Source organism: Notechis scutatus, chromosome 1, assembly GCF_049901735.1.
Source record: "Notechis scutatus isolate UNSWTSFEM ecotype Mainland chromosome 1, rNotScu1.2, whole genome shotgun sequence".
NCBI classification, from domain to species: Eukaryota; Metazoa; Chordata; class Lepidosauria; order Squamata; family Elapidae; genus Notechis; species Notechis scutatus.
Genome location: NC_142009.1, coordinates 193,248,743 through 193,271,718, shown reverse-complemented (window position 1 = coordinate 193,271,718; position 22,976 = coordinate 193,248,743). Strand labels below are relative to the sequence as shown.

Genomic DNA, 22,976 nt, shown 5'->3' with positions numbered 1-22,976 from the left:
GTGGGAAAACATTTAGGGGAAAGGAGAATAAAACAGTTCATAGGGAAAGAGGAGAACCCCCCCCCCCCCACAACCTATGGCAGTATTTTCTTTTATGTTTAAAGACAACTTTTATCTTGCATCCAGAAGCAGCCCAAGACAGTACAACAACATAAAACCACCACAACATAAAACAACCCATGAGGCCTTTCTATAGTTCATGGGATATGAATTTTCAGAAGATAATGATCATTGGCTCAGTAGGTCTGGTGTGGGTCATCCTCTCTGCATCTCTGGGCCTCCGTGGCTACTTGTGCTTTGGTTTACCTTTCTTGCACAGTATTTTTTTTTCTTTTGGGGGATACAGAGGTAAATGGCCAGGAACACTAGCCTCATGTGACTCCAAATGCAGGTGTTCTAGGAAATTGACATTCCCATTATTAAACAGAATAAAAGCAGGGGTGGGATTCTACCAGTTCACACCTATTCGCTAGAACTGGTTGTTAACATTCTAAGCAGTTTGGAGAACCGGTCGTTAGAAGAAATTACTGGCCTAATCCTGTAAGGAAGGCAGGAAGGAAACATTCTGATGTTGCTTACAGAAACTGCCTTTCTGTTAACCCTTAGTACATTCTTGGCTGGACTAGATTTCCTGTCTCAGAAACGTCTCTGGAGTTCTTTTCCCCTCCTTTGCTGGTACTTTGCTTGTGTGGAGTGACCATTCAAAGTAATAATGGCACTGAAAAAAAGTGACTTATGACCATTTTTCACACTTATGACTGTTGCAGCATCCCCACAGTCTTAAGAGGCCAGGCGAGAAGATGCGTGCCTCGATGTGAGTGATGTTGAGTTTGCCACGCCCAGCCAATAACATGACCACCAAGCCATGCCCACCAACTAAGCCACATCCACAGAACCAGTTGTTAAAAAATTTGAACCCCACCCCTGAATAAAAGCATTTTAAAAATTTTATCAGTCCAGTGAGGAATTGTATATATGGGTTCCTATCATTCATATACTGTTATTACTGTTCTTGTTGCTAAGATGACATTGAGTGGAAAAGAGAAAGATAGTGGGGATTCAGTTTAGAGCAACCAGTTGTTGCTCTAAAACTTCCCACATTATAGTGTGTAGGAACAACGACACTGACGAACCCTATTACCATGGCACAGTAAAGGTAGAGTATGAGCAGGGGTGGGATTCTACCTGTTCTGTTCAGCTCTACAGAACCGGTAGCTCTGAAGAGCAGCAAACACAGGAACCGGTTCTGTGTCTGCTGCTGTTTTGGGCCACCCGCCCGACAGGGCCCTTACCTGACCTTTATTTCCTGCTTTTTCAACCTCAGCTGCTTTGCGCGGCACAGCTGCGGTTGAAAAAGCAGCAAAAAAGGGCTTTTCCAACCACTGCACACCCGCATGCAGTGCTGCTCAGCTGTCCGGGCAGCTCAGCAGGTCATAAATTGTGCATGCGCATGCGACGCAGAGCAACAGAACCGGTAGTTGTACCAGTTGGATCCCATCCCTGGGCATGAGGTCAGTAATTTGTGTCAGGATACTTTCCTGTGCCTCAAGGATGGGACAAAAGTACCTTAGCTTGAACGACTTATCTCCAGAAGTTGTGGATGCTCCAACACTGGGAGTTTTTAAGAGGAGAGTGGACAACCGTTTGTCTGAAATGGTATAGGGTTTCCTGCCTACACAGGAGTTTGGACTAGAAGACCTCCAAGGTTATTTCCAACTCTGTTATTCTGAACAGGCCTAAGCAGTTATGGACAAATGCCCATCAACAGGAGTCTTTATGCAGCAGACCTTCTGCCGCTGATGGTTGAACACATGACCTTAGATTGTCGAACATCTAACATCACCACTAAACAATTCAGCATCAATTGCTGGACCACAAGGGTCTGACCCTTGCTAGAGGCAAACTGGGGCTGTTACTGTAACAGAACCTTAGGAGTATTCTGATAGGAGTTCTTATTACAACTGGCCAGGTAGATGAAAGAAGCTATGAAATGCCTTATAATAGTACATCATTAATGCATATTGTTATGCCAGTTTTTTATGCCTCTGCTATATACTGGACTTTTTGACAAACAGATCACAACATGTCAAGTTGAATAACTCCACTTCATCTACTATCACACTGAGTACTAGCGTACCCCAAGGCTGTGTGCTGAACCCCTTCCTGTTCTCTCTCTTCACCTATGACTGCAGGCCTGTGTATGGCTCTAACACCATTATCAAGTTCGTAGACGATACTACGGTGATCGGACTCATCAACGATGACGACGATTCAGAATACAGGAAGGAGGTGCAGTGCCTAGCTATGTAGTGCGCTGACAATTACTTATTACTTAATAGTAACAAGACCAAAGAGCTCATTGTGGACTTCAGGAAAAAGAATGGTCACACACACTCTCCTATATACATCAACGGGAGAATGGTAGAACGTGTCACCAGCTTCAAGTTCCTGGGGATCTACCTCTCTGAGGACTTGTCCTGGCAGATTAACACCACTAGACTGATTAAGAAAGCTCACCAGCGCCTCTTCTTCCTGAGATTACTGAGGAAGAATCACCTCTCCTCAGCTATTCTAACTAATTTCTACCGCTGCACAGTCAAGAGCAACTTAACTAGCTGTATCTCAGTTTGGTATGGAAATTGCACTATAAAAGAAAAAAGGCATTACAGAGGGTGGTGAAAACCACCCAACACATTATAGGGATTCCACTTCCTGCCATTGTGGACATTCAGAGGAAACGATGTCTGCGTAAAGCCCACAGCATCGTTAAGGACCCCTTCCATCCAGCCCACAAACTGTTTACTCTTCTTCCATCTGGGAGGAGGTTCAGGTGCCTGCAGTCTAAGACCAGCAGGCTAGGGAACAGCTTTTATCATACAGCGGTTTCCTTGCTGAACTCCTCAGTTCGTTTGTCCACACACATATGCTGATGCTTCCCTTGATAATATATGATGTATTTTGTATAATTCTCTGTGCATTTGTATTTATATTCAACGTGTCCATAAACATTTTGTACAGTTATATATGTTCATATATGTGCAGTCACACTTATCTTTGTGTGCTCGTGTACATACATTTTGTTGTGTTTTCCATTGACATATTCATAGATGCCTTGCATATTTGCGTACATATATTTATATTTTATTGTTGTTTTGCACTTCCGGTTGGATGCTAACTGCATTTCGTTGCTTGTATCCATGGCAATGACAATAAGGTTGAATCTAATCTAACCTAATATCACATGCAATGCCTCTCTTTGAAGCAGAAAAGATAAGGCAAGGCATTGAACATTGTTCCATATTAAATTACATATAAGCATACGTCTTATAAGTATTAAGTCTGGATGAGAAAAGAGGAACATTGGGCATCAAGCTGGCAATGCAACACCATTAAACTTTTTTTTTACTGAAACAATGAATATAATTCAACATGATTGAATTGAGTCTCATTTTGGTGTAGTGGTTAAGGTGGTGGCCAAGAAACCAGGAGATCAGGAACCAGGGCTCTCCTTCAGCTTGAAAGTTGGCTGAGTGACTTTGGGCCAGTCACTCTCTCTCAGCCCAAATTATTTCACAGAATTGTTATGGGAAAATAGGATGCCGGAGTATTAAGTGCCATCTGAGATTATTTATTAAAGTGGATCAAATATTGCTATTGTTGTTCTTGGAGTGCAATCAATGTCCAATGAATTTTACAGTATGGATGAATCTAAATAAGAATAGATTGGACAATGTTTGGAGAATCTATAGACTCAGATAAGCTGCTCAATTCAAGTTGTTTAGGCAAGATACAGAAGCTGACAGGGTGATTTAGAGATAGATTATTTAGAAAACCAGTAGAAAAGTTCAGATTAATTCTAGAAAAACCAAAGCATTGGTATGAATATCTAGGAAGACAAGAAGGATGAATATGAGAATTCCAAATATGGCATATTAGGGACCAGAGATGGCCAGAATTGGGTTTCATGTGGAAAGCTAGGCCTGGAGAATAGAAGTGGCATTATGGAAGGTCCCCAAAAGCTTGTTAGAGCTCCTAGATAGGGAATTATACAACATTTATAAACATTTTTTGAAAAACTCCCAGGCCTTGATAATTCTGACAATCCCCAAAATAGTTTTCACACAGAGAAAGAGAACATTACAAATGGTGAGCAGATCAGTGAGGCCATTTAGGAGGAAAGAGCTTTAGTTGTTGTTCAGAACTGTACAGCTTGAAAGATTAGCTGGTTCTATACCCAGATTTAAAGCTATAGCACTGAGATAAGAATGGTTGGATGCCTTTTCCTGTTTTGCTTTTAATTACCCTTTTCTTCCTGATGTGTTTAATTGTGGTCTGTTACCGCATGAAATATACTGAAGTGAAGACGTGCCTCGTGTTAACCCTCTAGCTTTCACAGATTCCTCTGGGCTCAGAGCATAGTCTCTCTTTTTTATCACATGATAGAGAAAGTAAAGTGCCCACCAGGATGGAGTAAAATTCAGCTCTGTTATTTATTATATAAATTATTAGCACTTTTTTTCCAGAGCCCTGGTGGCGTAGTGGTTAAATGCAATATTGCGGGCTAACTCTGCCTACAGCCTAGAGTTCGATGCTGACCAGCTAAAGGTTGACTGAGCCTTCCATCCTTCTTAGGTTGGTAAATTGAGGACCCAGATTGTTGAGGGAAGTATGCTACTCTGACAACTGCTCAGAGACTGATGTAAAACACTATGGCAAGATATATAAGTCTGAATGCTATTGCTATTGCTATTTTCACTCTCCGAAGACTTGTGTTTCGCTGCTGTATCAAATGATTTTTCCTTCTAAGGCTGCTTTCCAACAGCCTTAGGAGAAATGAACCACATCAGTCTCTCTCAAGCCACAATTTTCAGAACTGATCTTGTGCCACTCTAAATTCTAACAAAATGTATTCTGAGGTTAGCATTAAAAAAAAAAAAAAACAGGGCTCCCAAAATATCCAGGACCATACATCTGCACCAATGAGATCCTGATTGCTGTGTTTCCTCAAGATTTCTAAAGCAAACAAAACTCTTATTCAAACATTTGAGCAGCTGAAGAATTTATCTTCCTAAATACTTAAGTTATCAGCAATACAGTTAAGTTAGAAGCAGTGCAAATTTGAGTCCAAAATAAAAGCAATTACTTCTACAATCAGAACAGAATGATGAAATGTTATAATTTAGTTGATTAGGTTGAAGAACTCACTTTGCCAATATGTGAATTTCCTCTCATACATTCCAACAGATCTCATCAGCACATGATTCTTATATACAATGACGGCAATCAAGATAACTAATTTTATTATGGGTTCCTAAGCTCATGACCAACAACCATTTCAGACCTTTTGCATCATTCACAATAGACCAACCATTGTTCCATATTTTTGCAAAAGAATTGTCAACCTCACACTGATTCTTGGAGAACATTTTACATACTCGAATAACATCATATAAGAATTCTGCATTCTGCATAAATGTAAATGATTTTCAAACAATTTAAAATTATCTTAATTTAATGTGAAGAGATTGCAAGAATGGCTTTGGAAGTGAAGGATGTGCTGGTGTGTTTGCAATTGATACTTTTTGCTTTAACTAATCCAAGTCAAGGAAGAGAAGAGGAGATATTCAGATATCAGCTCCCCATGTCAAATTAAGTTTGAGACCAGGCATATACTGTACTTCCATCTCATCTTAACACAGATAAAATTAGACTCAAAGAAAATGGCTGAATTATTTTTAATTTAATAAATTCATATTTCATGTAAAATAATCCCATGATTTAAAAATGGGATGGGGTGGAAGGGAAATATGTGAATAAGGTTTGAGAACGAATAATAGTGATAAACACTATTTATAGCATTAAAGCTGCAGTGTGAGAGAAAGGGAGGAGATAAAACTGAATATTCAAAAGCTGAATTCAAATACTACTATTCATACCATTGAAGATTTTGCAAAGCATGCGTTCTCTCAAACGGTTGTGAATATTTAGGTTTCTCCACTTATTTATAAATCTGATTTATCAATTCACATAAGCTATGATTCCACCTTAAAAAAATAAAGAATATATGTATATAAATACTTATCTTCTTTTTTTGTTGATTGAAGTTATCTATGATGACACCAATAAATAGATTCAGGGTAAAAAATGATCCGAATATGATAAAGATAACAAAGTAAATATACATATAAAGGTTATCTTCATACTTAGGCTGTTCAAGCACCTACAAAATAAGTAACAGGAGAGCAAAATCAGAAAAAAAAATATTTGCTTAAAACATGCAAATTAGTATTATTTTAAAATACATTCACAAACACTGTATCTTTACAATGATTGTCATGGAATTCCTATATTATAACATCAGGGCACTATTTTTATACATGCATGTATTAGTTAATATTACTAGATTTTCTGTTCACATATTTACTAAGAAAAATCTAGCTTATTTTACAAGAAATCCAAAGTGCTTACTTTTCTTGAATCAACTGCCGCATACATAATATCCATCCATCCTTTAAATGTGGCCTGCATCCAAAAATATTTAAACATATAAATGATGTGCAATCAATGGTATCTATCTTAATCTGTTTCAGCAACAGGATATTCCAATAGAAATATTTTATATATACTAGCAAATGGGATGAGTTTAAAATTTTACTTTCTATGATTTGGATACAGGTGTGTACTGGCATAGAAATTTCACTGTGTTCAGTAAGGTTAAGTATGTATAGGACTCAAGAATTGTGCAATATTCGTTTCTTTCAAGCCTATGCTCTAGGAATTTAAACCACACAAAGCCCCAAAGAGGACCTATCTAATACTTATTACCCAGTCCCCAACCATATTCTAAACCTATGAAGAAATTCAGAGAAAACCAAAGAAAACTTCTTTTTCTTTTAAACTCTTAAATGAGCGAAGGAAGATGACTTCATTTCTGCCCTGCTCTCTGCAGTTTTCAGGGCAACCCCCATAGGTCAGGGATATTGTTGGGGTTCCCTGGCTTACAACTAGGCTTATTATATTGCATTTCATTTCCTGAATTTGGTTCCAAGTACAAATCAAAAAGAATGATTGCATTGTCTTCAGTTCACCTTATAAGAGATTTACATCTTTTAGATAAGTAAGGACATTTAAAATCCAATGCTTGGTATACTAATTATACAAAGCTTAGGTACAAAATATGGTAGATTTGAAAATGGGGCAATAAAGTAGCTTACTACCTCCTTATTTATCCGTTGGTTAACTGACATTTGTATGTAACCCCCTAAGATAAAGTTATCTGAGCAAATTCATAATCCATAAGGATTAAAAACAAAACATAAAATAGCAACAGATTTCCCCCTCATTAGAGAGAAATGTTTTTAAACGAAGAGATTTGGACTTCAGAAATTCTGGATGAGCAAATAGGTCTTCTTTTGATACTGAAAAAAATATCAATACGTTAGCAGGCGAGAACCTCATTTTATTAGGCAAGGGCATTTTAAGCCTCTTGAAGTATGAACAAGTCAAAAGAAAAGCAAGCCTATAATTGCTACATTTCGATTTTTGCACATTGGAAAAATCTCTCTGATCCAATGCAAATTATTGAAGAATCCCGTATATTGTGACCTACATTTGGATTGGACTGCCCTTGCAGATAAAACACTTGAAACTAAATAAGTTACAGGCTGTCTCAACAGGCTCTGAAATTGAATGAGATGTCCACAAGGAAGATGAGAAGGATGCCAGTGTAAGAATGGGTGCAAACTCTATTCTTTTTCCCCCCTCCCACAGTGTGATGTCAGAATGATTAAAATAGGGAAGTTCCTGTATACACAGATAGACTGATGGTGTTCTAAATTATCTAGTATTGGCATGATATGTAATTGCTTGAGAAAAGCATTTGAATAAAAAGAGTGAAATTGGGAAATTTTAGCTATTATCAATCAAAATTTATATGACTGTTTCCCCAGATCATCATAAAATGCTACATTGCATTAATAAAATGCTATGTTGCACTAATATATCCCCTTACCATTGTTTCTGCTAATTTCATACTCACAGCATAGAACCCTTATTAAAATCCTGAAGTTGCTCACACTGAAAAGAAGATATAAAACTGCAGAACATAAATATTTTTTCAACTTCTCCAGTAGGTAGATATAATCTGGTATATTGACCATAACTTGCTAAATTATACCAGTCAGCTGTATTGGAAGGACTAATCTTGTAGACAAAAGTCCAGGGTCAACCCTGATGAATGAGTATGAAGTTCTTTCCAAATTTAGCTGCGCTTGCTTACCATGTTTTGAAGCAGAGATGGAAAATTCATGACAGTCTTAAGAGTGGAGGCAGAAGACTATCAAACTATTGATATCAAAGGGGAAATTATATTTCAGGAACCATTATATCTGATCAAACCTCAGGCACCTTATTTGATCAAATGAACGTTTTATTATGCACTGAATAAGCAAGAAGACTTAAAGAATTTTCACTTACTACTTGCAGTAAAGAAAGATACCCAAATCCTACGTTATCAAAGTTGACTTTCACATTTTTCCATCTGGCAGTTTCATTTGCATGTATGAGATTCTCACACTCAGATTTATTGGCAACTTCATCAATTTCAAATATGTTGCCAGTTGTGGTATTAACACAGTGGTAGAATTTGCCAGCAAACAAGTTTACTCCCATGATGCTGAAAATCAGCCAGAATATAAGACAAACAAGAAGCACGTTCATGATGGATGGAATTGCTCCAAGAAGGGCATTCACAACCACCTAAGTACACAAATACGGGAGGAAAAGAAAACGGTGTAAGAATAGGTGCAAAATTGATACAATTATTCTGTTGCATGAATGCACAATTTACTACTTTTAAATTAAAGCAAATTCTAAAAGGCTGAGTATTATTTTGAGTTTGTCAGAACAACATTTTAAAATATTTTTGTATATTCGGCAAGACAAAAAATGAAAAAATCAAATTATCTAGATTAAAACAAAAATGCAAATAGTGCTAACAATAATATGAAGATTGTTATTTACTAAAAAGAAATAGGTATTAAAATTTCATAGAAAATAATATGAAAAACTAAACTATAAGAAAATAATTTAGTCATTATAAACAAAAATGAATGTATTCTTTCTCCAAAATTAAAAACAGAAATATCAAGAATATTTAAATAAATCAAATGAAAATCAGCATATATTTCCAGGAGTGAACTTAACCATGCAGTTTTATTACAAAGATCGATTTCTTTGCATAAGTAAGCCAGACACATTTGCAACATGTGCTTATCTAAGTAATCACATAGTTTATTTCAAGCTCCAGTCTTTATTAAGCAAATAAAACTATTTTAATTAAACATTTTGTGAAAAAATAAAGGGGTAAGAAATTCATAAATCAATATAGGGGTGTAATTAAAGAATCCAGAAACACTGAAGTACAGTATAACATATTATCTAATTCCTTAATTATATTAGGGGTGAAAGCTATCAAGAAACACAAGGTGGTGAATATTAAGACCCTATCAACAGAATCATAGCAGAAATATGGGTTGTTAAGGAAAAAGGAATTACTTTTGCCAATTTATGCCCTAACCACAGTTGCTGCAGGGTTGTAGGAGAGTGGGGAAGGGAAATTTATAATAGTAAAGCCTGCAATAGATTGTTTTTTTCTATTAAAAAGTATGTTAAACATCCTATGCAAAGATTGTTTTACAATCTTTATGGAATCCCTGTCCATAAAACTAAATTTTACTCTTTGGGAAGAGAAGGGAGAAGAGTCTGAATCACTATGTTTACGATTTATTACACTAATAGGAATTTATTTTTAGTTTTAATTAAAAAGGTTTCTCTCTGAACAATTCAAATGTTTCAACTAAGAAACAGAACCATGTATGTAAGACCCAAGTGTGACTTATATCTAGTATGAGGTCTAACATGCAAAGCTAGCAGGTGAATCAGCAAAATAGAGTTTTCTATAGCAAGAGCAAGAACACTTAGACTTATATACCGCTTCATAGTGCTTTACAACCCTCTCTAACTGGTTTACAGAGTCAGCATATTGCCCCCAACAATTTGGATCCTCATTTTACCAACCTTGGAAGGATGGGAGGTTGAGTTAACCTTGAGCCAGTGAGAATACAACTACCAAACTGGTGGCAGTCAGCAGTCAGCAGAATTAGCCTACAATACTATACTATCATATAGAGTGCCACCACGGCTTTATATAATTAAACATGTTTTTAAAATGTTATATTTTTCTATCTTTGATTTGGTATATCTTTGATGTAATACCCATTTGGTATATATCAACTGTATGATATGCTTGATGACTTCCAGATGTGTGGATGTCAACACTCAGAATTCTCAGTAGTTAGCAATGCTGGTTGGGGAATTCTGGGAGTTGAAGCTCACACATTTGGAAGTAATCAAGATTGAGAAACCCAGGTTAGAATGAAAGAAATCAACTAATGGGAATCATACCTTATCCTTCACAACCTTTTTTACTATGTTGAAAACAACCAAAATGAAATACTTGGTGTGGAAATCAAGGGGGAAATAGGTCTGACTAAAGTAAAAATTGGTGCATGAGGTTGCATTATTGTCCACCGATTTGCTCATTGTTGATAATTATGAAATAACATGGAAAGATCATCCCTGCCCTGAAAAAACCTACAACACTATGAATTTTCAAGAGACGCTATTCTGATGAGAAACTATGATCAAACACTTACTGAATCTAAACAGCAGTTTGGGGTTCAAATGAATCAATCTACTCTACACAGGAGGATGGTCCTAAATAGGTAAGTCTCTGTTTCAGGCAGGTTTTGGCAAGATTCTTACACCAAATAACTATGCCTAAACTCAAAAGGGCACTAACATTAAGACATTTCAATGTCTGGTTGTTTTTAATTGTAAAAACTAATAAACTGTTTAAAAAAAAAAAGACATTTCAATGTCCTCTCAAGGGTAGTTCCTGAGGGCAAATATAAAAAATTTCTTACAAGCTAAGATTGTGACCTTGTTTGGAAAAATCCATTAAATCTTTATAACTCCTGTTGGATGAAATAACTCGACAATTTTGATGTATGTATGTATGTATGTTCAATATGTAACTTTTAAACTAATATGATTTCATTTCTTTGAATATGCCAAAATTTTGTTATTTACCATCTATAAAACTAGGCATGTCCTGATCATCTTAGCTATAGTACCTATTGATAAGTTTATAATATTTTATTGTATTTGAAACCAAAATTGTTTTATTATGTACATTATTTTATTAATTAGAGGAATTCTAGTTGACCATAATAAAGATTATTACAACTAAAATGCCTCCCAAAAGAGAAGTTAACCTGTTTTTAAAAATTGTTCTTATTAGCCAACTAGAACATCAGTAAAACTGCAGACCTCCATGAAGCATATTCTGTTTTTGAAAGGCAATAAACTCATACATAACTTTTTTAGGCATTAGAATTGGTTCTGTTCATGATTTGTGAAGAGTCTATCTTAAAAATTATAATAATTTGCTGGCGACCTCAGTCAGCAGATGTTGAGAGATGAAGAATAGATAAAACCGTATTTGCCAATGCTTTGCAATGCTGAAGCTTCCCGGTGTCCTTCAGCTGCAGTTGAAGAATGCTTCCCTATTCCCAACGTTAAAACAAAATTCAACTTCAAGTATGGAACTGGACTGAAGCAAGCAAAATGCTTCTGGTGGGTCATCTTTAACCACAATCATATTGGATGCAGCATGTTTGAAAACACTGCAGTCCCTCCATCTCATCCAGTTTATTATTACAGATTGTGAATGTGAAAGATTAGATTAGATTTCTAAGCATGTAGTGGAGGAGCTGTGGAAGTATTTCCTAATTCTTCTCTACATAGTCAAAAATACACACAGACCTTCCTTACTCCAAGCCCTTCTCAGCTAACCTGTATCTGTATTTTTCTGTCTTGAAAAATAGAAAAGGTAACATGTTCTGTCTACGAATACTATTTGCAGATCTTAAAAGTCAGTGAAGATAGCAGCAATGATTGTCATCTGGACTGTATTACATAAGGATACCAGGATCCTACTAATACAAATACAGAAAGAGTCTCTATTTTTAGTTTTCAAGGCTGGCCTGTTTACCTTGAGAGGAAAAGCAAGGTTCATGTTCAACTCTGTAATGAAACTCAGCCTTTAGACAGGTAATTTTCAACTCTAGCATGTCAGTGGCTTTCATAGTTGGCTGGAAATTTGCATGTTAGCAAAATTTCTTAGGCATTCTATAATGCAAAAGCCTTCTGACACTTTAACATTGATAACAGATAACAGATAATCAGAGTTGGAAGGGACCTTATAGGTCATCTAGTCCAACCCCCCGCCCAAGCGGGAGACCCTACACCATTTCTGACAAATGGCAGTCCAATCTCTTCTTGAAAGTCTCAAGTGATGGCGCTCCCACAACTTCCCAGGGCAAGCTGTTCCATTGGTTGATTGTTCTCATTGTCAGAAAGTTTCTCCTTATTTCCAGGTTAAATCTCTCCTTGTTCAGTTTCCATCCATTATTCCTTGTCTGGCCTACAGGTGCTTTAGAAAATAGCTTGACCCCTTCCTCCCTGTGGCAGCCTCTCAAATATAGGAAGACTGATATCATGTCTCCCCTGGTCCTTCTCTTTACTAGACTAGCCAAGCCCAGTTCCTGCAACCGTTCGTTGTATGTTTTAGCCTCCAGTCCCCTAATCATCCTGGTTGCTCTCCTCTGTACTTTTTCTAGAATCTCAACATCTTTTTTATAATGTGGTGAACAAAACTGGATGCAGTACTCTAGGTGTGGTCTTACTAAGGCTTTATAGAGTGGTATTAGTACCTCCCTTGATCTTGATTGTATCCCTCTGTTAATAGAATTTAGGATTGCATTAGCTTTTTTGGCTGCTGCTGCACACTGCTGGCTCATATTTAGCTGGTTGTCCACTAAGACTCCAAGATCCCTCTCACAGTTACTGCTATTGAGCCTGGTTTCACCCAATCTATATGTGTACCTCTGGTTTTTCTTGCCTAAGTGTAGGACTTTACTTTTCTCTATGTTGAATTTCATTTTGTTAGATATGGCCCAGTGTTCTAGTCTGTCAAGATCCATCTGGATCTTGAGCCTATCTTCTTGGGTGTTAGCTATTCCTGCCAGCTTAGTTTCATCTGCAAATTTGGCAAGTTCCTCTTCTGTTCCCTCATCTAAGTCGTTAATGAAGATATTGAAGAGTACTGGGCCTAAGACGGAACCTTGTGGCACCTCACTGCTTACTTCCCTCCATGTAGACTTAGACCCATTAAGGACTACTCGTTGAGTATGGTTTGCCAGCCAGTTGCAAGTCCATCTAGTGGTGGTGCTATCTATTCCACTTTTTTCTAGCTTACTAAGAAGTAGGTTTGGTCTACTTAGTCGAATGCCTTGCTGAAGTCTAAATATATTATGCCCACAGTATTTTGCTGGTCTACTAATTTAGTCACTGTGTTGAAGAATGAAATGAGATTGGTTTGGCATGATCTGTTCTTAACAAACCCGTGCTGACTGCTAGTTCTTACTTTACTTGTTTCTAGATGTTGGCAGATCTGTTTTTTTATTATCTTTTCCAGTATCTTCCCGGTTATTGATGTTAGGCTGATTGGTCTATAGTTTCCTGAGTCTGTTTTTTTCCCCTCTTTTGAAGATGGGAACCACATCAGCTCTTTTCCAGTCCTCTGGTAGTTCCCCAGTGCTCTAGGATTGTTGAAAGATATGGTGCAGTGGTTCTGAGATGACCTCTGCCAGCTCCTTTAAAACTATGGGATGTAATCCATCAGGCCCTGGTGATTTGTTTTCAACAAGATCAGACAGGTGTTCTCTTACTATTTTTTGCTTATTTTAACTTTTATTTCTGGTCTGTCTTTTACAGTTATGTTTTTGGTGGGTTGAGCTGTAGTTTCTATAGTTTCTGATATTAGGACAATCCTCACAGCTGGAGAATTTCACCTGAGGAAAAGTTATTACTGTCAAACAGAAAACAACAAAATATAAGAGTGCTCTTATGTATAATATTCATTGGCATCATCCCAAGTTGTGATGAGCTAAGGTGGTAGAGAGCATCCTAGGTAGCAGAGATGGGAAAAAGCAACCTCACCAGGTTGCTATCTGGTAAATGGAAATAGCTGGTGCAATAGGCCCACTGTGATTGCCATTGTGGGAGAACTTCCATTTCATGCCCATTAATTCCAAAGGTTAGGGACAGCAATTATCTAAAACTAACTTACACAAATCACAGTTATAATTATAGACCCAACGCATGTTATCAAAACCTGGCTGAGTGAAGGGGATAATGTTCTCTTCTCAGAGAAAGTCTTTCAGCAACCTCACCATCAGGGCTAGGGGTGAGAGGAAGATCCATCTGTTAAGAATAGTAATGGGTGTTGTTAGTTTCTTGCAGTTCTATATTTGAAGGGGGGAATGAGGGAGCCCAGGCTGCTTTTCTGTATTGACAACAATGCTCTGGAATGACTTCTCTGTGGAGATCAGACTTCCCCATGGTGGCTTTCAGGAAACTACCAAACATGGAATGATTCTTGAAGAGCATCCTCTTCACTTATTAAATTTTCCTGTGCTTGGTTTTCTTTTTTCATTGGAACTATTGTTGTGTAATCATTTGTTTTTATGTGGTATTTTAATGGTTGTTATGTTGTACACTCTACTCCAGGGGTAGTCAACCTTTTTATACCTACTGCCCACTTTTGTATCTCTGTTAGTAGTAAAATTTTCTAACTGCCCACCAGTTCCACAGTAATGGTGATTTATAAAGTAGGGGACAAAACCCCTACTGCCCACCATGAAAGCTGGAACGCCCATTAGTGGGCGGTAGGGACCAGGTTGACTACCACTGCTCTACTCTGTAGGCTGATGAGAGTTGTTAGAATGTAGCAATGTACTGTAAGTTTAGTAATCAAGCAAGCAAACTAACTTAAGAAGAACTAAGATCAAATCACTATTATTGGTAGTTTCACAATTGCAGAATTTTGATAGGGCAGGTTGATGGCATGACAATTGGACCCCTCCAAAAAGATGGAACCAATGGTTTGAGTAAATTGCATTGAAACTTTAAGGGAATTAATTAACTTTAACAAACGGTTTTGGTAATCAAGAATTTTGAGACCCCGTGACTGCACTTTTTCCTCACAAGCAGCCAATATTTTCAAAATGGTATTGTAATAGAATTGGTTAAATCTTAAACTTTGCATCTGACATTTCTTTAAGTGCTCATAGTTTCATAAGTGATTAACAAAACATGACTAAAAAGAGAAAAAACAGTTGTTAATGTTTTTATACTGTATTATATTACATTCATATAGAATGTAATGAAGTGGATATTGTAAATATGTTTAGTCAAAAGTAAGTATTGTTGAATTCAACGAAGTTTTCTCCTAGTAAGTTGTGTTTAAGACTACAACCTTATCACTTGAAAGAGTGCAATGTCTGAATCTCAACTTAGATCATTGGAAGTTATGGCTCTTGATTTAGTAATGATTTAAGATCCATTGATATTACAGATAGTCCTTGACTTATGTCCATAATGGAGCCTGCTAATTACAATCATAAGTCATGAAAGTCAGAAAGCATATCATCATGTTACCAATCTAATTTTATAACGTTTTTTGGTGGTGGTTGTTAAGCAAATGCAGAGATTGTTAAGCAAATGTGGTGGTCGTAAAGCAAACCCATTGTTCACTATGGGTTGTTTTTGCCAAAATCTGGGAGTAACTGGTTCTTGGCACAAACATTATAAATTGTGGTCATGGGATTACAAGATGCTGCAAACAGTCATAAAAATGGGCTGGTTGCCATGATTGAGGGTTGCTATCAGAACTTTGGAATTGGCTCATATTTTTTGGGGGAAGGGGGGGGCTCTGTCATAATTTCAAATAGTCACTAAGTGACCAGTTGAGAACAACCTGTAATTTCTCATTATTTAATATGGGGTTTATGAATTAATATTTACATCCCATTGGTTATAATACTACTGTAATTATAATTTACTTGCAATTACAATGTTAAGATATTCATAATTTAAAAATACGTTTTATTTGTATAAGACGTTTAAAGGAAATTGTCTCTGGAAAATCAGATAGATAGATAGATAGATAGATAGATAGATAGATAAAATAGATACAAAAGTTATAAAGATTTTCCAGAGTATAGTTGTTAAATGGAAGGACTATAGAGCAAAAGTGTTTTGTACTATCACTAAATTAGATTAATGTTAAAGGGAGTCTAGAATATGCAGCATTTCCTCTTTCAGTTCTTAAACACCTTATTTGGTTATCAGATTTACTAAGCCGAAAAAAGTTCCTTTTAACAATCTGTTACTGCTTTTTGATGATGCTTTTTGACACAGCATTTCCCATCCTTCTTTTTGGGCTAAGCTTTACACAAAGGAAATAGTAGAGTGGACTGAGCTGCAATTAAGTCTACATCTGCTATGTCCAGTAAATACAGAAGGATTTATGTCTGTATATATTTGTACATTTCTGTTAATATATTACCATGGTAAACAGGATCATACAAACAAAACTATAGCCTGTTGATTGATTTAATATTTCTTGCTTTTTAAATGCTTTTTTAGTTTAGTTTTAGTTTTGTATGCTGCCCATTTGGAGTTGGGCAGCCAATACATTTCAATGAGTAATAATAAATAATATATCGTGTTTTACTTTATAAGGCACAACTAATTGGATTCACCAAATATGCTAAAGCATTAGCCATGACTTTAAAGCCACAGTGGCTGAGTTCACATGACATAAAGCTGAAACCAAACAATCAGACATCAATTCAATCTAATATGTGAACCAGATATGTTTTTGCTTTTCTTAACCAACATTCTTAACATCAGGTATGACACACCCTACCAGAGCAGATATCTTTTGTATGTGGAAAGGTACCTCAGGCTTTCATAGATTTTAATGTTCTAATTGTGTTTCTCCTCTTTCTTTATAATGTGAAGCAATAATGGAAAAATACTTTGGGAAAAATAGTATGCCTCATTCATAAAAAAATAAATACTTAATAATTAGGTTTGTAAACATCAAACATTTGTAATATTGTTAATGCCCATTAGTCATTACTTTATCAATGTAAAGTGTATTTTCATATATCTACATAAAACTGTATAGATGATATTCAGGGTAAAATTTTCTTTTTAATATTACTATGTCAAAAACTGGACTGGAAATTTGAAATATGATTAACTTTAAAGCAATCAGCCAGAAATGTGCGTAAGACATGCAAAACTAAAACTGCAAGGTGGATTAATTTTTTAAAAACCTTTTCTGCTTTACTGATCTAAGAGAAAGGTACCAAGCACGGCGTAACATGCTCTCTTTCAGTGAGTTTACACATAAACACATGCTTTATTGCTATAAAAAGCAATCTATAAATTTAGCAAAGCAATGGATATTGATATTGATTTTTCTATGTTAACAATAGCATACTTGAACTAAACAAGAACTTTATATTACAGTAAATATTAAGAATGATAAATAGAAAGCAAAATGCATATCCAAATCTCATTTTGCAGTGAGATTAGAATACTCTCAATCTATAGCAAATATAAAAGAAGTTATTTACTTTGCCTTCCAGCACCTATGTGGAGTTAAAGTGTTTTAAATTTAGTATTAAATATATTTGAATAACTATAAGAAAACAGATATGATTTTTAAAAAAGATTATAATTGGTTAATTTTTCTTTTGCTTATGAATAGGTATTTTATAAATATTAAAAGAAGTTTGTCATATGTCACAGACTTACATTGTCCTTAGGCCTTGGGATAGTCTTCTGCGTAGGAATAATTTTTACCAGTTTTTGAACAGAAAAATCATATAATGTTAATTTTAAAGTCCCACATTTAAATGTAAGTATGCAAATATGTAACTAGTACCTGATTTTTGGGAACAACTCAAACTAAAATTTGAATGGAAAAACTATTCTTTATTACCCATTCTGTCAATTAATTAAATGAAATACTTGTAAGAATGTAATTTATAGAATAATATTGAAACTAGATCTTACTTTCATTTAAATGCCGCTTATCTACTGTAAAAATCTATGTACAAGCATTTTCTTTGTAGTTTTTTTCTGTGAGGGCTCACTGGAAATCTCATTAGTTTCTTAACAATTTTTATATGCTCTTTTGTCTTCCAAATAATAAGACATCTCCTGAATTTGAAACTATACATTTGCTTAGTATACAAATGCAACTCAAGTCTGAAGGCTTCCAGATTTATGTGGCTCGTGAATGATCATGGCATTGGAGTTCCCCAAGCCCGTACTCAGCATCAGGCTGTAGGCTGCATTGCAGAAAAATATTATATGTTGAGGCATAATAGAAATAAAGGGCCCAAAAGACCAACAGAATTTGTGAATCCTTATTTCCCCCCAAATAGAAAACTGCTAGTACCTAATATCTAAAGATGGTCTTACTCCACAATCTGTTGCCGCACAGATAATAGTCGAACCCCAATTCTCTGATGTATAGCATTGAACCACTGCTCCCCTTGAAGAGAGCAAAGAGGTATTAATGGTTTGCAGGAGATACTTCTTCGCGATCAGCCCATTCTTCCCTTGTTCTCTTCAGAATAAAACTATTGGGGAAAGGTGTGTGGAAGCTGTTAGTGACTCCACAGAGCTGGTCAGTTAAGTATTTCAGTAGTTTATGTGAATTCATTTCCTGTTCACGAATCATTCATTAGCAGATATACTGATTTTTGTGAAAGTGTATGCTTTTAAAATTTTGGCCAAGTGCTATGGACTTGGTAAATTCTTTGCCAACTTTATCCTTGATTATTATATCTCTATAGTTCTGGCTGCAACAATTCTATCATTAGAATCAAATCTGATTTCCTTTGCTCCTTGATTCAATTAGAGGAGTTTTTTAAAGGGGGAAGACCCCTAGAAAATGGTGAATAACTGATACCAGTGTGCACACGTGACACCTCCTTTCCATCTAGAAAGCTTTAACTAACAAAATTGTTTCTGAATGTAAAAATGAAACCAAATGCATTCTTATGTCTTGTTTTATGAAGCCGATATGTATTATTTTTCATATTGCCCTATTCTTGTGCACATATTACATGAACATTAAGCATTATTGCCATTTCTGAAGATTAAATTAGGAAGGAGTACAAAGCATAACAGTTTCCCAAACAATTGTGTCAACAAAAACATATTTGCAAGAATGTTCATGAATAGTAAAGAAAAAGAAGTATGAACATGGATAAACCAAACAGTCAGTTGAAAACTGAATGAATGTTCGTGAACACTACAGGAATTGACCAGCTCTTACCCTATTCCACTGCTGACTTCTCAATTCATGAATTTCTTGTTTAAAGGAATTTGTTGAAATTAAGGGGTGGTTAGATGCACCTGAAATTCATGTATCGAGTCAGTTTCAATTTACAATATTTCTTTTGAGAAATTTTGAAGAAAAGATATGCAACCTGATGGATACAATTTGAGGAACTAAGCTCCAATCTGAATCTCATTTCATGTATTGTGATTTTTTTTTGTATTTATTTTTTAATCTAGATGCTACATAAACAGCGTGTTATTATTAGCTGTTCATCTCACTAGACAGGTTCTTTTATCATTATTCAAAAGCTGTTTCCTCTTATGTTTCCATGAAGTGGCAAAAAACATACTCTAAAAATAACGTTTGAACAACATGCAGTTTGAATTAGGTTGTACGCAGAGTTAAATTCATATTTTCACAGAAATATTTTGAGTTTCACTACTGATTTCAGTACAGTCACAAATTCAATACTAACTTTAAGAAAGACAAGAAAACGGGGATAAGACATAAGAATCTTTTCTGAGATAGGAATTAAGACAGGATCCTGACTTACCCAGAAAGCAACCGAATAATAATGCATGATTTGTGTAGATAATGCTGGAATTATTTTAACTCTATTGAGAATTATTAGCTAGTGTGGGGAAAAAAAGAATCAATTGAATTGTTTGGTTAATTAGCCACTTAACAGGTTTAGTCCAATTAAGGAGATCATATTACATTTAAAGATTATAAAAATATATCTGTACAGCTCAATTAATAATTACTTTTGAATGCTACTAATATTTAAATGGCTCATTGTAAAATAACTGAGACCTGATCTTATTTGGAAAACTGATGCTAGTCAAATATGACCAGCTGAATGAAAGCCTAAATGTAGATTGTGTATATTCCATTCATTTTGACGAGAACTATTTTTTCCCCTATTAATTTCAATACAGGTCAGATTTTTTTGAGCAGAGCATGCTGTTTTAAACAGCTGCATAACATAAACTTTGTTCATGAAATAAAAAAATATTCAGAAGAAATCAATCCAAATTGACTAACTTTTAAAGTTCCTATTAGCAAATGTGCTTTATTTAAGAACAAACTCCTCAAATTGGCTAGAAAGTAAAGTAATATAAATCACCCTGCTAATATGTAGCATTAAAAAAGGCTTATATTTAGCTAATGAAATATTTTGCTTATCTACTACTGATAAATATGCAATTGTATGAAAGGAAAGCATTTTTGCATGGATTGATCATTCTCCACAGGACATGCATGGAACATTCATTAGATTTAGGCATGCATTTTATTTATCATCAAATTTCTTCTCATTTTTTTCTTACCCTCATCCCTTCAAATCTTGATAAGGCTCTTAAAGGTCTCAATGCTCTCAGTGTCCTAAGGGATTTAATGGCACCAAGTTCTGAATAACCCAGCGCATTTGCTGTTAAACTTATCAAAGATACCTGTGGGGTGAAAAAAAGAAGATAAATAAAATTATCCTTTGCATCCATTTGTGTTTATAGCTGTAGCATTTTTAGCATTCTGAAGGAACTATAGAGCAGGAGACATCCCAAAGATAAGCAGGTTTTTCCATGAACTTGAAATCCTTCAACATCAGGTTTGTGCTAGGGTATGTAGGGTGGGAAGAATTGGTTGCTAACACAATTTGCTAAACTGTATTTTGTTTAAATTAAGATTTATTAAATGAGCCATGACAGGATTTATACAAGTTATTTTAGCCTTTCAGTATGCCAATTTTGGCATTATATACACTGGGGTGCTAATATGATTGATCTGGCTTTCGTCCTGGTAATATCAGCCAAATTATGCTAGGTTTTTTTTTTTTTAACAGGACTTGGATTCAAGAGCTAGAGTGTGGCCTCTAAGAAAATGTTACATACACTATTCTTATAAGTTGTTTGGAGAGAAGTCTATGATCTGACTCCCATTTTTTAAAATAATAGACTCTGGTCTCCTTAAAGTGTCAAACATTATATGGAAATCAAGTTTTGGCATATTGATCAAAATGAGCAATTTTGCTTAAAAAATTTGGCTTAAAAGAGAATAAGTTGTGGCAATTTTTATAGAGTTTAATAAAAAAAAATACCCTACATAGCAAGAAAATTGATTCTGACAATGGATTATTATGTAGCCCAAACAAGACTATCCCAAATAGCAGGACTAAGTGGAAACCATAATTAATACAAAGAGAAGGTCAAAAAGAGAAGGTAGAAAATTGGGAAAGTGAATGAAATGAAAAAAAAAAAAACTTTAACAGACTAACAGACTACCGGGGCATGGAAGCAAAGCTGGCTAGCTGGCTGAAATCCTAAACAAGACTACTTTATATCACAATTGTCCAACTTTGGGGCTTGTCTCAGCTGCACTGAGTGAAAAGGATTGTTTTGGGCCGCATATAAAATATGCTACAGTTAATGTATATAAATCACATAATAATGTTAAACATTTATGAACTTGTGAGGCTGCATTACTAACTGTCTGGCATCTCCGGCAGTCTTTGGGCTTTAGGCTGGATCTGCTTGCTTTATACTGTAAATTTTTACTACAAATTCTACTTGGAGACATAAATAATATGGGATACCTACATCAACAATCAAGAAATCCAGCCAGCACCAGGCATTAGTAAAGTATGTTTGATATCCATATGCTACCCATTTCAGAAGCATTTCAAGAATGAAGATGTAAGTGAAGACTTTGTCAGCATATTCCAATATGGTCTTGATGGTTTTCCTCTGTTCTATGTATATGTCTTCAAAGGCCTGCAAATAGTAACCCACAAGATTTAATCTATATTATAACTGAATGATCTGTTTTGTGGCCCTCAGAATACTCCCAGATTACATTATCCGTGGCTGAATTTGGTGGGAAATTGTCAAATAATGGTAACTGATTTCAAATAGGATATTGATACCCCCATGCAATGACTGAAATGTGATCAAGTTGTATTAAAAATGCTGAAATGCCCTTCCATGGCACTACCCATTAGTGTAGTTCTCAATGGCAAAAACATTTCTTTAAATCTACCCACAAAATTGTACCTCCCCTCCTCCAGGTATAGAGGGTGTAATCCATTCAACGGCTTCTCCAGTTTCAAAAAATATTTCATTTTATTTTATTGCAGACATTGCAAATAGTTTTATAATTATAATGTAACCCTCCCCCTTCATTTAAATGTTTTAAAATTATTATTTTCTCTTACCAAAGCACCACTACTAAGCAGAATCATAAAGACAATGAAGGTTTCAAACCAATTGTGTTCAACTATTCGGAAACAGGTTTTTCTGAGATTCCACCATTGCTTTCCTCTTCCATCTTCTACACTAACTTGACAACACTTGAATCTTTGTACACAACCTAAAATGTATTAAATGTTAAAAAGGCGATAGAGAAACAAACAAAAGTTTTACATTTCTTGATCTAAGACTGTCTGATAATGAAGTGTAGCCTCTTCATGATGATTTTCCTATGTTATTAACTAGATATATGTCCTATCAATAAGGAGGTCTATGTAGTGTAGGGGTGTCAAACTTGTGGCCTGTGGGCCAGATGCAGCATGTGCTGGCCATGCCCACCCTCTCAGTTTAGTGAAGGGGGGAAAAGTCACAATTTGTCATATGATGCCATGTCATCA

At 35.6% G+C, this 22,976-nt stretch overlaps 1 protein-coding gene across 5 annotated transcripts in view; it reads right to left on the bottom strand.

Moving 5' to 3' along the window:
* LOC113416487 (sodium channel protein type 1 subunit alpha) overlaps positions 1-22,976 on the bottom strand; it is a 100,424-nt gene that overhangs the window by 7,516 nt on the left and 69,932 nt on the right. For all 5 annotated transcript variants that reach the window (XM_026674375.2, XM_087949796.1, XM_087949799.1 and 2 more), the window contains 6 exons: positions 22,545-22,699; positions 21,931-22,104; positions 20,665-20,787; positions 8,476-8,757; positions 6,469-6,522; positions 6,083-6,220 (listed from right to left, as the gene is read on the bottom strand). In XM_026674375.2, coding sequence (XP_026530160.2) covers positions 6,083-6,220; positions 6,469-6,522; positions 8,476-8,757; positions 20,665-20,787; positions 21,931-22,104; positions 22,545-22,699 — 926 coding nt within the window. The remainder of the gene's footprint in view (positions 1-6,082; positions 6,221-6,468; positions 6,523-8,475; positions 8,758-20,664; positions 20,788-21,930; positions 22,105-22,544; positions 22,700-22,976) is intronic.